Below are 13,947 nucleotides of genomic sequence, written 5' to 3'. Positions count from 1 at the left end.
GACCAAATCAAGTGTATATTACTATTTAGACAAGACTTCTCAATCTAATAAGTTTTGTGAAATGTTGTCATGAATTGTGTAAAAAGTTCAAAATATCATTATTTACTTCCAATTCAGACGTAAAATGTTTTGACACATTGCCATATATAACAAATGATTATGACTGTTGAGTGTTGGTAGGATTAGACGTGGCCTGTTGCGTCATAGACTTGCCTAGTCTATCGTGACTATCGTAGTTTTGACAGAATTTGGGTCTACCAATAAAATTTTATAAAGAAAAAATAACAATTTTGATAAGATTTCAACTAGGAAATGCTGCACCAGTGTTAGAATTGAGAGTATAGGGATTATTAATACCATGCTTACACTGCTCTCTCTCACTCTCTCTGACAACGACCATCTGTTAAAAATCATCCATGCGTCGTTCAGAGCCATGTAATTGCAGGTAAATACATGTCATACACTGAAAGGCTGAAATAGACAGAAAACAGGTTAACAATAATCATTTAAGGAGTAATGACAATTATCTTGACAGCACTGAGGCTCAATCTAGCGACCTCATGTTTTCCGAGTGAACATCTAACCACTGACTAAAGGGAAATTCCCATCAACCAGAAGCTAGCACACCCTACTTTTTCTTTTAACTGCTCATGCCTTCTGTAATAGGACTTCCGCAATGAAGGCTCCGTGTAGAGTACAATGGAGAGTATAGAATTGTCTTATAAGCTCTGGTCTTAGTTTCCTTGTAGCCTAGTTGCCATGGTATCTAGCTAGGCAAGCATATGATCACTTATGTGAGTGTTTTGTCAAAATATATCTGCACAAAAATATATTGAACCAAGCTAGTTTGTAGGACAGTAATTTCAACAAATGATTTTTTAGCTCGCAAGGACAAAGTCCAGGCGAGCTATTGTTATCGTCTGCAGAAAGTTGGGTGGAAGTTTTTATAAAATTGTGTTGTGATGAGGACAGGGCTTAGATATTTGATACATGTGTTCCTTGTGATAAGACCTTTCCTTTGGTACTAGACTTGCAGACCTGCTGATCTTGACCACATCCTTTGACCTACTGGTTCTGAATTTCAACCATAAGCCAGGCGAACCATATGTTGTCTTCTGGCAAGTCTTTGTTTTAAAGGGCATCCAGTTGACCCTCGAGATTTATCAATTTCAGAAGTAAAATCCTTATTTCTCAGAATATTTAGAGTTGTTCCTTCAATCGCAAGAGTCAAATATGATTTAGGCAAGTCTAAAATATGACTATCAAGGTCTACTGGATGCCCTAGGCCTGTTTTCTAAAATTTTATCATAACGACTTATTTTTATTTATTTTTGTTCCAGCATCAATTAAAAAGTTCATTTGTTTTTGAACTGATCAAAGACCCAGGAACTCACTACAAGCTTTTAAAGGGAATCAGCCCTTGTGCCCGACCAAGAACATTGCACAGACTGCCCATCTGGGGACGCTGACAAAAAAGTAACATCACAAAAGTAACAAGTCAACATCGGAACTTAGAACTATCAACAAATATGTCAGCTGTAAGAAAAATGAACAGTCCTCAGTGGAAGGTAATTATCATGGAAGGGAATCAATATTGTATTACTGTATAAGCAAATCTTGAAATCTAATAGTTTGTGTAATATAGGTTATTGATTTTGGAATTATAAAGATGAGAACAAAATTGTTTGATTAAAAATGCCAAATACTGTTGAAAGTGGAAAAATCATTCTCACAATACTAACATATTTCTCTGTTTGAATAGAACAGTCTTGGTGTCTTGACATTGTAGCTAGGATTGATCTGAAGTCACATTTAATGTCCAAGGTGAAAATGTGATATTTCACCAGTGGTGAAACTAATGCAAATTTTTTGATTCGGAATTTGTCAAGCTTTACCTTAGAAATGGGATACAGTAAATACATTTATCTCAATTAATTGTTTTCATTTGATTTCTGTTTTAGAATTTCCAGCCGCCCGCACAGGATCCTGCCATTCTATCCTATCAGCAAGGTTCAAACATTGTTAGTCCTATACTATCACCTACTTCACCTACCAGTACAAGCAACATCCGAGAAACTGGATTGATAGAGAAACTACTACACTCATATGGATTCATTCAATGTTGTGACAGGGAGGCAAGACTGTTTTTTCACTTCAGTGAATATGCCGGCGACATCAACACAGTAAAAATTGGAGGTAAAGTGTCAGATGTTGGCATATTATGATAATAGTAAGGATGTATATTATTTATCCTGCAGGGTTAAGTATTTAGACATATCTAATTTACAATATGGCCCTTCATCAATATATATACAGACATCACAGATAAGAAACTATTAAAAATGAAATTCTTACTCAGAAAAACCAAATTGCTTTAAATGTCTTCAAGGTTCTAGGGATCATTTCAGAGATTTAGAATACATGACAATATTTAGATTTTGAGAACAATGTGACAAAACTATTCCATTTCAGGGTATCACTTTTGATGTGAGCATCTTTGCTATGCAGGGTGTGAAAGATTCAACGATACTAGATACTTTGAATGTAATAAATATTGTTACAGTTAGGATCTTCAATGGAACCTGTTTTCAGACACTTTGCAGAAAAATACAACAATTTTCTTAGATAAATTCATTTTTTTTATAGAAAAATGTTGGAAGCTTTTATTCAAATCCTTTGAACATTGAATGTCAATTCTCTAGAGTGGTCATATTTACCATCAGCATACATTTCATTTAATACATATTTTCAGTTATGTGACTGTTTTCTTCCTTTTCAGATGCTGTTGAATTCCAGATGAGCTGTGACCGCAGAACAGGACGTCCCATTGCATGTTCTATAGGTAGAATAGATAAGGACGAGGTATCATTTGAGGTGCTGAGCGAGGAGAGGTTTACAGGATCTATTGTGCAGGAAGCAAGACCAGTTAAGAACAAAAATGTAGGTCAACTGCTTAAGAGAAATAGGAGCTAGACATTTTTACAACTTGAAACTTCATTGTATAAAATAAGTGGGAGTATGATCACGGATATGGCAATGTGCTAAATTAGATGTTAATCAAACAAAATAATTATGGCATTCCCAAAATTATCTTGGTAATTGCTGTGCTCCTAAGAATTTGTTAAAAATGTATTAAAAAGAAATCCCTTATCTGTATTTTTCTCTTTGGCTTTCCAGAAAGTATAAATTATATTTAGAGCAAAATTTTCCAGCTGTTGATATGCTATATCTGTCCTAGTTCTGTTGTATGTGATTTTCTTAGACCAGTTAAGTAAGAAATATATCAAAGATATGACCTGTTTGAAGAAGGTTGGTACAGAATATGTTGCTCTTTTGACTCCATTTAATATTGTTTCTCAGACGTATTTGCTTTACTATTTCACAAAAGACCTTTTATATTTGTCTGTCGATAAATCTTTAGAAGACAATGTGTAGTATACCAAAAATAGGTCACTGTGACCTTTATTTTGAACTTTGACCTCTACAAGGCAAAATGTAAAAAAAACTACCCTTTGTGGACTTGATCTTCTAGTCCATATCAGCAATTCAGCAAAACTACTGACTAATTAACAAATTTTTCCATTGACTATGTTTGACAGGGTTGTGTTAATGGACAAGCTGATGGTCTAGGAAGAGTAACATATGAACACAATGGCGAATGGTTCTTTTTACCATATGGACTTGAAGATGTAGTTGAAACTGGAAATGCGTTTAAGATCAAAAGCGGAGACACTGTCACATTCTACATAGCTACAGACAAAAGGTTTGTTTATCTAGAGTAATGTACCTGATAAATGATGATGTATCTACCTTTTTAGTTTCCTTATAAATCTTTCAGCATGATTTTTGAGAAAATCATATTAAAAAAACATACAATTTCCAAACAGATGATATTGCATCGATTCATAATAGATATGAAATAAAAAAAAAAATTTTAATATACATTTTATTTTAAGAAAATAATCAACAAAAAAACATTTGATGATATAAGTCTACACTTCAATTGATTGTAAGTTATGTTTTCTGTTTTCACATGTAGAAATGCAAACATACATGCGAGGAAATTAGAGTTGATGTCAGTCCCTGCAGTACAATCACGATGTCAGGGTGTGGTTTGCTCAATGAAAGACTCCTTTGGCTTTATAGAGCGAGCAGATATGGTCAAAGAAATCTTTTTCCACTACAGTGAATTCAAAGGAGACATCAACGAGCTAATACTTGGGGATGATGTTGATTTTGAAGTACAAACTAGAAACGTAAGCTTTTATGAATTACATCATTGTCAAAATTAAATCAGCTGTCTTTGATCAGAGTGTTTTTAATTTGATATGTTTGAAGGATTTCATTTGCTGAAGAAAAATGTTGTTATTTGTAGGGTAAAGAAGTGGCAGTGAATATTTCTAGTCTTCCAGAAGGTACCGTAATATTTGAGGATATTGGTTTAGATAAGATTGTCGGCAAAGTTATCAAGACTCTGAAAAATGGTCGCAGACAAAGTGATCCCCTGGGAGGTAGAATCAACTTTGAGGGTCCAAAAGGGTAGGTTTGACTTAAGTTTCATATCTTTTTTGAGATAATGTATTAAAAAATCATTACTGGCATTTTACATATAAATTGTAAAAAAAAACCACCTAAACAGTTATTATCAATACTTCTAATGAAATGCAAGTTTTAAAACAAAAAAGTTTTTATTAAAAAAATATTTTACTTTCTAACTATAAAAAAAGATACCTATCATATAGTTTATTATGGACTTTTCAGATTAACAGAGATGCCTTTTGGGGACAAAGATCAGATAGGAGACTACACCCTTTGTCAGGGAGATCTGGTGGAATTCAAAGTGGCCACAGACCGACGAGACAAACTCCAGCGTGCTACATCTATCTGTCTACTGGAGAAGGAAACATTTGAACAGAACAAAGAGAAAAGGGAGACGGTTAGTTTATTAGGATGTTGAGAAGAGAGAAATAAAAGTCCACTAGCATTTTAAGAATTTAAGCTCTTGTTGTATCACTGAGATTTAGGGGAAATTTGGCTTTATAATCTGGAATATTGGTTGTCTAGCAAATACTTAATATCATCTATCAGAACTTTAAAATAAAACAGATATTTCTTTTAGAGATAAGGAACTGTATAGTAGGTTTCATGATATTGTTGTTATTCTTCCTTTGAATTTCCTTTGATAAATACAGTTGTGAAATATATTTTTATCCAATGATAGGAAATTTAATGTAATGGAAACAAAAACAATTTTTGTAACTATTGTATCTAATGTCCTCGATAAATTATGCCTACAAATTTAGCTACAGTTATCTATAGATATAACTGTTATTTTGAAGATTTTTTTTGAACATTAATTATCTTGATTACAATTATAAGCACTATCAGTAAGCTGTTGTTGACCTTATATAGGGTGTGATTGTAAGCCTGAAGGACGGCTATGGCTTCATTCACTGTGCAGAGAGGGACTCCCGCATGTTCTTTCACTTTAGTGAAATGTTAAGTGGAGATAAAGAAGTGAAACCACAAGAGGAAGTTGAATTTACTGTGACTCAGGTAAATAAGTGTTCAATCTTGAAGTAGTTATTAGCTGACCTGGTCCGAAGGACTTGTGAGCTTATGCCATGGTGCAATGGATAATGTGGCACCCCAGAGGCCTTGGGGTATTGTGCAATAGGAGAAATGTAGCAAATTCTTTAAAATCTTGCTTCTGTAGGAATGAAAGGATTTGGTCCAAATGTGATCTGTAACATCCTTGAGTGTATTTTAGGTGCTGTGAAACAGCAACCTTAAGCAGGTTATCGCCAAATTTCGCTAGAACAAATTCATTTGGACTTCTCAGGGGAATCAAAGTGTACTTACAATAAAAATAAAAAAAGTAATTTGATTCATACTTTTATAATTCATCACTGTTCATCACAACTTTAACGCAACCACAGCCTTTTTAAAATTCCTTAAAATGGCATAGGATAATCATCTGTAAAACATTCAGGAATGCACTTAAAAAAACCCAATAAAAATGTCTTCTTTATACATGCCATTTTATATTTATATGATATTTATATAATATTTGCTTTTCTCCCGTATTTCAATCCCTCATGCACAGCACCTATGGCCTCGACACTTTGATTAATAGCCCACTATCATCAGATGGAGGGCTGTGTCTGTCTGTCCTTCTGTAAACAATCCTTGTTATCAATATTTCTTAAAAGTACTGGAGAGACATTCCTCAAACTTTATTTGTAGATTCCCCTTTGTCCCCTGTGCCAATTCAATTTAGAGTTTTGATCAGAAAAAACAAAATGATTGACAGATGGCCATCTTGGATTTTGAGAATGGAAGTTTGTTATCGTTATTTCTTGAAAACTACTAGAAGGATAGTCCTCAAACTTAATGTGTAGGTTCCCCTTGGTCGCTAGTTGTACCAATTCAATTTACAATTCAATGGTGGATGCTAAGATCCCTCTGGGATCTTTTGTTGATAAATGGTGGATCTGACCCCTCAAATTTCGTGTTGAAGATTATTGAGTGAAGGATACACAATGTTGTATAAATGGTGGTCTGTCTCTCCTGCCAGTGGAGGGGTTGGGCCCAAAAGGGGGAAGAGGAATTAACTTGAATTATAGCAGATCCCCTAATAGGAAAGGTATTTGTATTATAAATTAAGAGTGCATTGCTATAATCACTGACACATTCATATGAGCGATGCAGGACCCATGGGACTCTTGTTTTATTGTGTATTGGAAAAGTTGCACATTATGTGCTATATGATAAATTCTTGCCTTGACGTAGCTTCATTTTGTATTTATTCTTTACAGGACCTTTCTACTCCGGATCGATTGATGGCCATTCGTATCAAATATCTCCCTAAAGGCAGTGTCAACTTCACACATGTCCGTCCAGAGAAATACATAGGCACCATTGAACGTGAGCCTGCTTTAAACACAAGTCCAAGTACGGTCATTCACGGACATTTCAATATACTGACAACAGATCTGCATCATCTGCTAAGGGCTTGGCATTCAGTCTCTCAGTTAACTGCTCTCCAAATCTGTTTTTGAAGGTTTGCTGTTATCGTGAAGGAAAATGAAAATTGGTTTAATGAATAAAAGAGTGTAGCCATAGTGCATCAGATCCAAATGCACAGGTGACTTAACTCTTTCAGTACTCATGGCACTCGAGTGCCTGTTAAGGCACCCTTGGTTGTTACAATATATACATCTTTATGAATTTACTGCAATGCCAAGTCCTTTTAGCATATCTATGTGTTTAATATCTGATGTCTTTTATTGAATTAACCCTGAAGGATTGCGGCTGGGAATTTTTTTATATTAACTTCATGTTTGCAACACATCTATTGTAAAGGTGTTGAGTACAATTTTTCAAAAAATGAAAATTGATATCACATTGTCAATGATACTGGATGACTCAGTATCTTGGCTTTTAAAATAAAGCGACATTCTCATGTGCAATCCATTCACAATTGCCATGTAGTTGGAATGAAGACAGTATCAGTTTATTGTCAAAGCTTTTGTTGTCATTTGTTATTCAATCCTTTGTTTGCTTTGCATGGGAATTCTCTTTGTTCACTTATAGTAATAGATTACCTTGCATGTCAAAAGTTGGTCAAATTCTCTTTCAAATTATAAACAAAGTGAACAAAAAATAGTAAAATGTTTTAATTACACATTTAAGTGATAGCATGCATAACAAACCATTGGAAAAAATCCCAAAATCTTGTATGAAAGCCTGTATTTATACTAATATTATCCCTGAATGCTATTACTATTCACACTATTTGTATGAATATTGAACAAAAAGCTGGACAGTGGTTAATTTCTTTGAAAAAATTCCTCATATATTTGATGTAAAGTTTCTTCTTAAAAACTAATACAAATTTTGTTGGAAAGGAATTTGCAAAGACTCCTATCACTGATAAAACAGCAGAAATGTTTTAGAATTTGGTTGATAGAATCGAAACTATTAGAATTTGGTTGATAGAATCGAAACTATTAGAATTTGGTTGATAGAATCGAAACTATTAGAATTTGGTTGATAGAATCGAAACTATTAGAATTTGGTTGATAGAATCCAAACTATTAGAATTTGGTTGATAGAATCCAAACTATTAGAATTTGGTTGATAGATTCCAAACTATTAGAATTTGGTTGATAGAATCGAAACTATTAGAATTTGATTGATAGAATCCAAACTATTAGAATTTGGTTGATAGAATCCAAACTATTAAAATTTGGTTGATAGAATCCAAACTATTAGAATTTGGTTGATAGAATCCAAACTATTAGAATTTGGTTGATAGATTCCAAACTATTAGAATTTGGTTGATAGAATCGAAACTATTAGAATTCGATTGATAGAATCCAAACTATTAGAATTTGGTTGATAGAATCCAAACTAACTCTATTATATGTCAGATATATTCAGGTTCTTATTGTGCTATGGTTTTCAATTAAATACAAAGTATATGCATAACATAACATGTTAAGGGAAATTTGAAGAGAATATTATCAAATTTACTTTAATGCCAGTTTGTTAATTCTGTTTCTTTTAACAGCCAAGAACAAAGATTCAGACTGTGGGAACATAATTTTCGACTTTGAAGGAACAATCCAGCAGGTCCCGTATCAACTGAAGGACCTTGTTGACCCGAGGTCCCCTCCCAGATATGGTGACAAGGTAAATAACATTAACCTCAGTTCCCCAACCAGATATGGTGACAAGGTAATTTACATAAACCTCAGTTCCCCAACCAGATATGGTGACAAGGTAAATAACATTAACCTCAGTTCCCCAACCAGATATGGTGACAAGGTAAATAACATTAACCTCAGTTCCCCAACCAGATATGGTGACAAGGTAAATTACATAAACCTCAGTCTTCCACCAAGATATGGTGACAAGGTAAATTACATAAACTTCAGTCTTCCACCAAGATATGGTGACAAGGTAAATTACATAAACCACAGTTTTTCACCAAGATATGGTGACAAGGTAATTTACATAAACCTCAGTTTTCCACCCAGATATGGTGATGAAGATAAATTACATAAATCCCAGATCCCTGCCAAGATATGGTGACAAGGTAAATTACATAAACCTCAGTTCCCCAACCAGATATGGTGACAAGGTAAATTACATAAACCACAGTTTTTCACCAAGATATGGTGACAAGGTAAATTACATGAACCTCAGTTTTCCACCAAGATATGGTGACAAGGTAAATTACATAAATCCCAGATCCCTGCCAAGATATGGTGACAAGGTAAATTATATAAACCTCAGTCTTCCACCAAGATATGGTGACAAGGTAAATTACATAAACCACAGTTTTTCACCAAGATATGGTGACAAGGTAAATTACATGAACCTCAGTTTTCCACCAAGATATGGTGACAAGGTAAATTACATAAATCCTAGATCCCTGCCAAGATATGGTGACAAGGTAAATTACATAAACCTCAGTTTTCCACCCAAATATGGTGACGAAGATAAATTACATAAACCCCAGATCCCTGCCAAGATATGGTGACAAGGTAAATTACATAAACCTCAGTTCCCCCACCCAGATATGGTGACTAGGTTAAAGTACATAAACCCTAGATCCCCACCCAGATATGGTGACTAGGTTAAAGTACATAAACCCTAGATCCCCACCCAGATATGGTGACTAGGTTAAAGTACATGAACCCCAGATCCCCACCCAGATATGGTGACTAGGTTAAAGTACATAAACCCTAGATCCCCACCATGGCCCCAGGCCCCAGTGACCCAGGTGAGGTGACAAGGTAAATAACCCAATATAGGGCTGGTATTATGGTAACTTTTTAATCTATATCTCATTTTGTGTTAATTTTTGATTAGGATACTAAATACATTGTACACTGTACTTGGGAGCATTGATAGAGATATGAATTGCATAGATTTACTATAATTTCATGTACCTAATATACAGTGTTGTTTTACTTGTTTGGTTCAGTTTCTTCTTTGAGGAAGAAAAGTATATATTCTTGTCATATTAAGGATGGATATTGCTTGCTTTACAGGTGGAGTTTAACCTTGCAGAGATCAAGAGGAACAACTCTAGAGGTGCTGTGAATGTGAGGGTACTTTTCAGAAATGTGGCCAGTAAATGCTTGGGATTTGTTGCAACACTCAAAGAGAACTATGGTTTTATCGAAAGTGCTGATCATGAGAAAGAAATCTTCTTTCATTTTAGGTAACTGACAAGTGCCAAAGCATGCAAAATGACCTAGTAAATGCTGTTCATTGTTATATTTAGGTGGTGGTATGTTGTTGTTGAATGTATGTTGTGTGCACAACTAATGTTTATTCTGTGTAATGAAATCAGTATTTAGTATATTAAAGAGTCGCAAGCAGGGAATATTGATTATTTTTGTTTTTATTATTTAAATAAATCAATACATTTTCCGGTATTAATTTAGTTTTAAAAAAGACTTATGTAAGAATTTTAGTCTCAAGAAGATATGAATGTCATGTTTATGAAAATTAGGAAGTAAGAGAACTTGATTTTTATATTGATTGTTTGCTGAATGTGTTGTGAACTAATGGATTTACTTTTGTAGCTCTTTTGATGGAGATCCCACAGAACTGGACCTGGCTGATGAGGTAGAGTATGCTGTCACCAGGAAAAATGCCAAAGTGAGTGCTGAAAATATCCGCAGAGTACCTAAGGGAACAATTCCTGTGGAAGAGATCTTGCGAGACCAGGGTGTACTTAAGGGAAAGATTGTCCGACCAATGAGAATTGTCAACCCAGAACAGGAGGAATACTGCGGCCTTGTTCAGGTGGACCCTGCAGATGAGGGTGCCAAGCCAGTCTGCTATCCTTATGGTATCACTAGTCTAGCTGACAAGCGAGACTTCCTGCAAACTGCAGATGCTGTCAAGTTTCAGTTGGCTGTTGGTAAAAATGGAGCCACTCGAGCTGTTAACATTGCAGCAGTCCGCAAGTACATTCGTGCCAGGGTGGATTCTGTAAAAGGACAGGTAATACAAACATACGTTTTGTCTCTGAAAGTTTATAGAATTTCTACCATTCACTCTCAATGTAAAGATGGAGATTATATGTTTTATATCTAACTGACATAAAATGGGCCACTTTAATTTCAACCAAATGGAATTGAATTGATACACTCTGAGATATCCATATCAAATGTACAAAAATTTACTGTCAGATGTTCAGACTTTTGTTAGAAACTGTCATAACTTCTGTTAAGATTTTTGTGTTGTTTCTGTTTTAGTTTGGCTTCATCAACTATGAGGCAGCAGAGGAAGGAAAGAAGCTTTTTTTCCACATGACAGAGGTCCATGATGGGGTGGACATTCAAGCTGGGGATGAAGTAGAATTTGTTGTCGTACAAAATCAGCGCAACAAGAAATATTCAGCTTGTAGTGTAAGGAAGATAACGTAAGTATGAAAACAAGGGAGGAATTATCCAGTTATATTGATATCTCACCTGTGAATACTGATTTCGATTAAGAATTGAGAACAAAATTAATACTTAATAGCAGTACACAGTACAGGGATAATTTGTTCTGTAGGTGTATAGAATTAAATGCCAGGGATTCCTTTATGTTACAAACAGGAATATGCAAGTATTATTTGTTGTAAATATTTTGAGCATGATTACTATCAATAATAATTCTTATGTTATCTGAAAAGTCATGCCTTTACCTTGTACTCACTTGGTTCACACAGCATTAGTGTTGACCCAAATCAATTATGTTCTAGGAAGTATTAGTATGTTCTTAGTGAATTTGAGGATTACATGTTGATCTGTACACAAACTGTTATTAAAGATGCATCAGTTGCATTCCTTCATTTAAAACCTTTTTGTGATAGTACAGTGGATGTAGAGGGTGCTATGACTCTATTAAATGTATTTCCTCTTTATTCTGTAGGAGTCGACAGCGTCCTGAACGTCTGGTGAGTAGACTGAAGAGTATCAATGATGATATGATCAGTCCTCGCATGGTCGCTCTTCGACAGCCAAAAGGTCCCGATGGAACAGGGGGATTTGCACCGCGCATTCCACGTCAGCCAACTGTGTAGCTTTGCATTTATCCTGCTTCATCACATCTGTCGCCGACAATTTGAGAAATCAAAACAAAACAAAAAATGCCACAAAAAAAAAAGACAATCTCCACCCAACTCCTTCTCCTCAGTTAATTAATATTTTCTTTTAAAGAGAATGGATTTGAAATATCATTTACTATTACCTGTAAAAAATCTGTATTTTCTTCCACAAGTGTTATGATTTTAAGGAAAAATTATCCTGGACTTTCCACTTCCTTCATATTTTCTGTCAATTTATTAGGAATGTTACCAGGTGAATAAGAATTTTTGCTAAATAGAGGAAAAATGGTGTTTTTCAAGACATTTACAAATATGATACACATTTTGATGACAAAAATTTATTTTCTTTTGGAAATCTGTTACAATATACTACAAAGCAAATGAAAAACATTTATAATCGGACCAAAAGTGTTTTGTTGAATGTCAGCTTTGTTCTAAAATATTGTTACATGTTTAATAGAGAAACACTGTTGATTATATTATTATTCTGAAAAGATATAATTTATAGATTTATTTATTTTACAAGCATGAATTCTACAACCTGTTAATGTTCATTAACATCATTATTCTATCCTCGATATCTGCGCGATATCTCTATAGCTATAATTGCAAGTGAGTGAATGTGTCTGATCAAATGACTGAAAGTATGGATGGATATTTTTTTATTGTGAAACATCAGTACAAGTAAAGCTAGAACAATGTGTATTAATGTACAACCCAAATGTATTTGGCCCATGGAAATGTTGCAAAAAGTCTTTAATTACAAATGATATTGCATGTTAAAATAAGAATTACTGGTAGCGTTATGAACAAAACATGAAAATGGCATTATATTGAGTGAAATTTTTCAAGCATACTGAACATTTGCTTTATGCCACATATGTGATATCATAGTCATCTATAATTGAAGGATGACACAAAGTTCATTTTGTAGCCGTTATTCATTAGTTTTCATCATTACACATTAGAGATCACGCTACAAAAAAAAAAAAAGGAAAAAAAAAAGAAAAGGTTGTCTTTTTTCGTTAATGAACTGAAAGGATTCATTATCCACATTTTCAACATTGGTATGTGTTGTAGTATGCTGTACCATGTTGCCAAAATGTCTTGTGTTCTGGGCTGTCATTTGACTCTGTCGGAATCGTGCATGCTGTAAAACAGGCTTCAATACTAGAGGAAAAAGTTTGTTACATGTATGTAAATGATGAGACATTTGATTGGTCATTGATAAAACTATGATCACTGTAACTATGTGATTGTCATTGGTATAACTTTGGTCACATTCACTATGGTGACTGAACGTGAAGTTTGCCTCATACAGAGAGCAGTCTGAATGCTTTGGTAATCCAGGAACAAAAAAAAAAAAATAAAGGAAAAAAATTCAAAAACCAAAAAAATAAAAATGAATGAAGCGCATAACTTGTCTTTTGTTATAAATCAATCTTTCGCCAGCATTTCATCTAATGAGAATTGGAAGTCTTATGTGATATGTTATTTTCTCCTACAGTCTTGCAGTCACTCCTGTCACACTTGAAAAATATTTTACTGTAAAATGCTATTTTCAAGCTTTTATACTTTGAAGAAGAATTCTAAAGTTAGGAAATTTTTATTTCAATGATTTTATCTTTACTTTGATTTAAGTATCTTTAATTGACATGTCCTGTTCTGTAAAGTGTTAGATCATGTCCTACCCAAGTGACTTTTTGTAGTATCTTTCATCTTTGCTTTGTCTATATTCTATAAAGGCATACATTTTTCGGGGAAGCTCTGGATGGGTCTTTATTTCAGCTAGACTGGAAGACCTTTTGACCAATACTTTCTATTGGTAC

At 34.2% G+C, this 13,947-nt stretch overlaps 1 protein-coding gene across 2 annotated transcripts; it reads left to right on the top strand.

The window, feature by feature from the left end:
* The first annotated feature begins 1,320 nt into the window (after nucleotides 1–1,320).
* On the top strand, nucleotides 1,321–13,510 carry LOC117327907 (cold shock domain-containing protein E1-like). Of its 2 annotated transcripts, none has more exons than XM_033885147.1 (14): nucleotides 1,321–1,568; nucleotides 1,962–2,196; nucleotides 2,780–2,940; nucleotides 3,600–3,763; nucleotides 4,040–4,256; nucleotides 4,376–4,539; nucleotides 4,762–4,936; nucleotides 5,413–5,556; nucleotides 6,819–6,927; nucleotides 8,576–8,697; nucleotides 10,065–10,237; nucleotides 10,605–11,028; nucleotides 11,283–11,449; nucleotides 11,944–13,510. In XM_033885147.1, the coding sequence occupies exons 1-14, from the start codon at nucleotides 1,530–1,532 to the stop codon at nucleotides 12,092–12,094; spliced, it is 2,445 nt and encodes an 814-aa protein (XP_033741038.1). In that variant the 5' UTR covers nucleotides 1,321–1,529; the 3' UTR covers nucleotides 12,095–13,510. The 2 variants fall into 2 exon arrangements, with proteins under 2 accessions (XP_033741038.1, XP_033741037.1); XM_033885146.1 differs by having other exon boundaries at nucleotides 6,819–6,954.
* The last annotated feature ends 437 nt before the right edge of the window (nucleotides 13,511–13,947 follow it).

This window comes from Pecten maximus, chromosome 5, assembly GCF_902652985.1.
Source record: "Pecten maximus chromosome 5, xPecMax1.1, whole genome shotgun sequence".
Lineage (NCBI taxonomy): Eukaryota > Metazoa > Mollusca > Bivalvia > Pectinida > Pectinidae > Pecten > Pecten maximus.
This window is presented reverse-complemented; position numbering and strand designations above follow the sequence as displayed.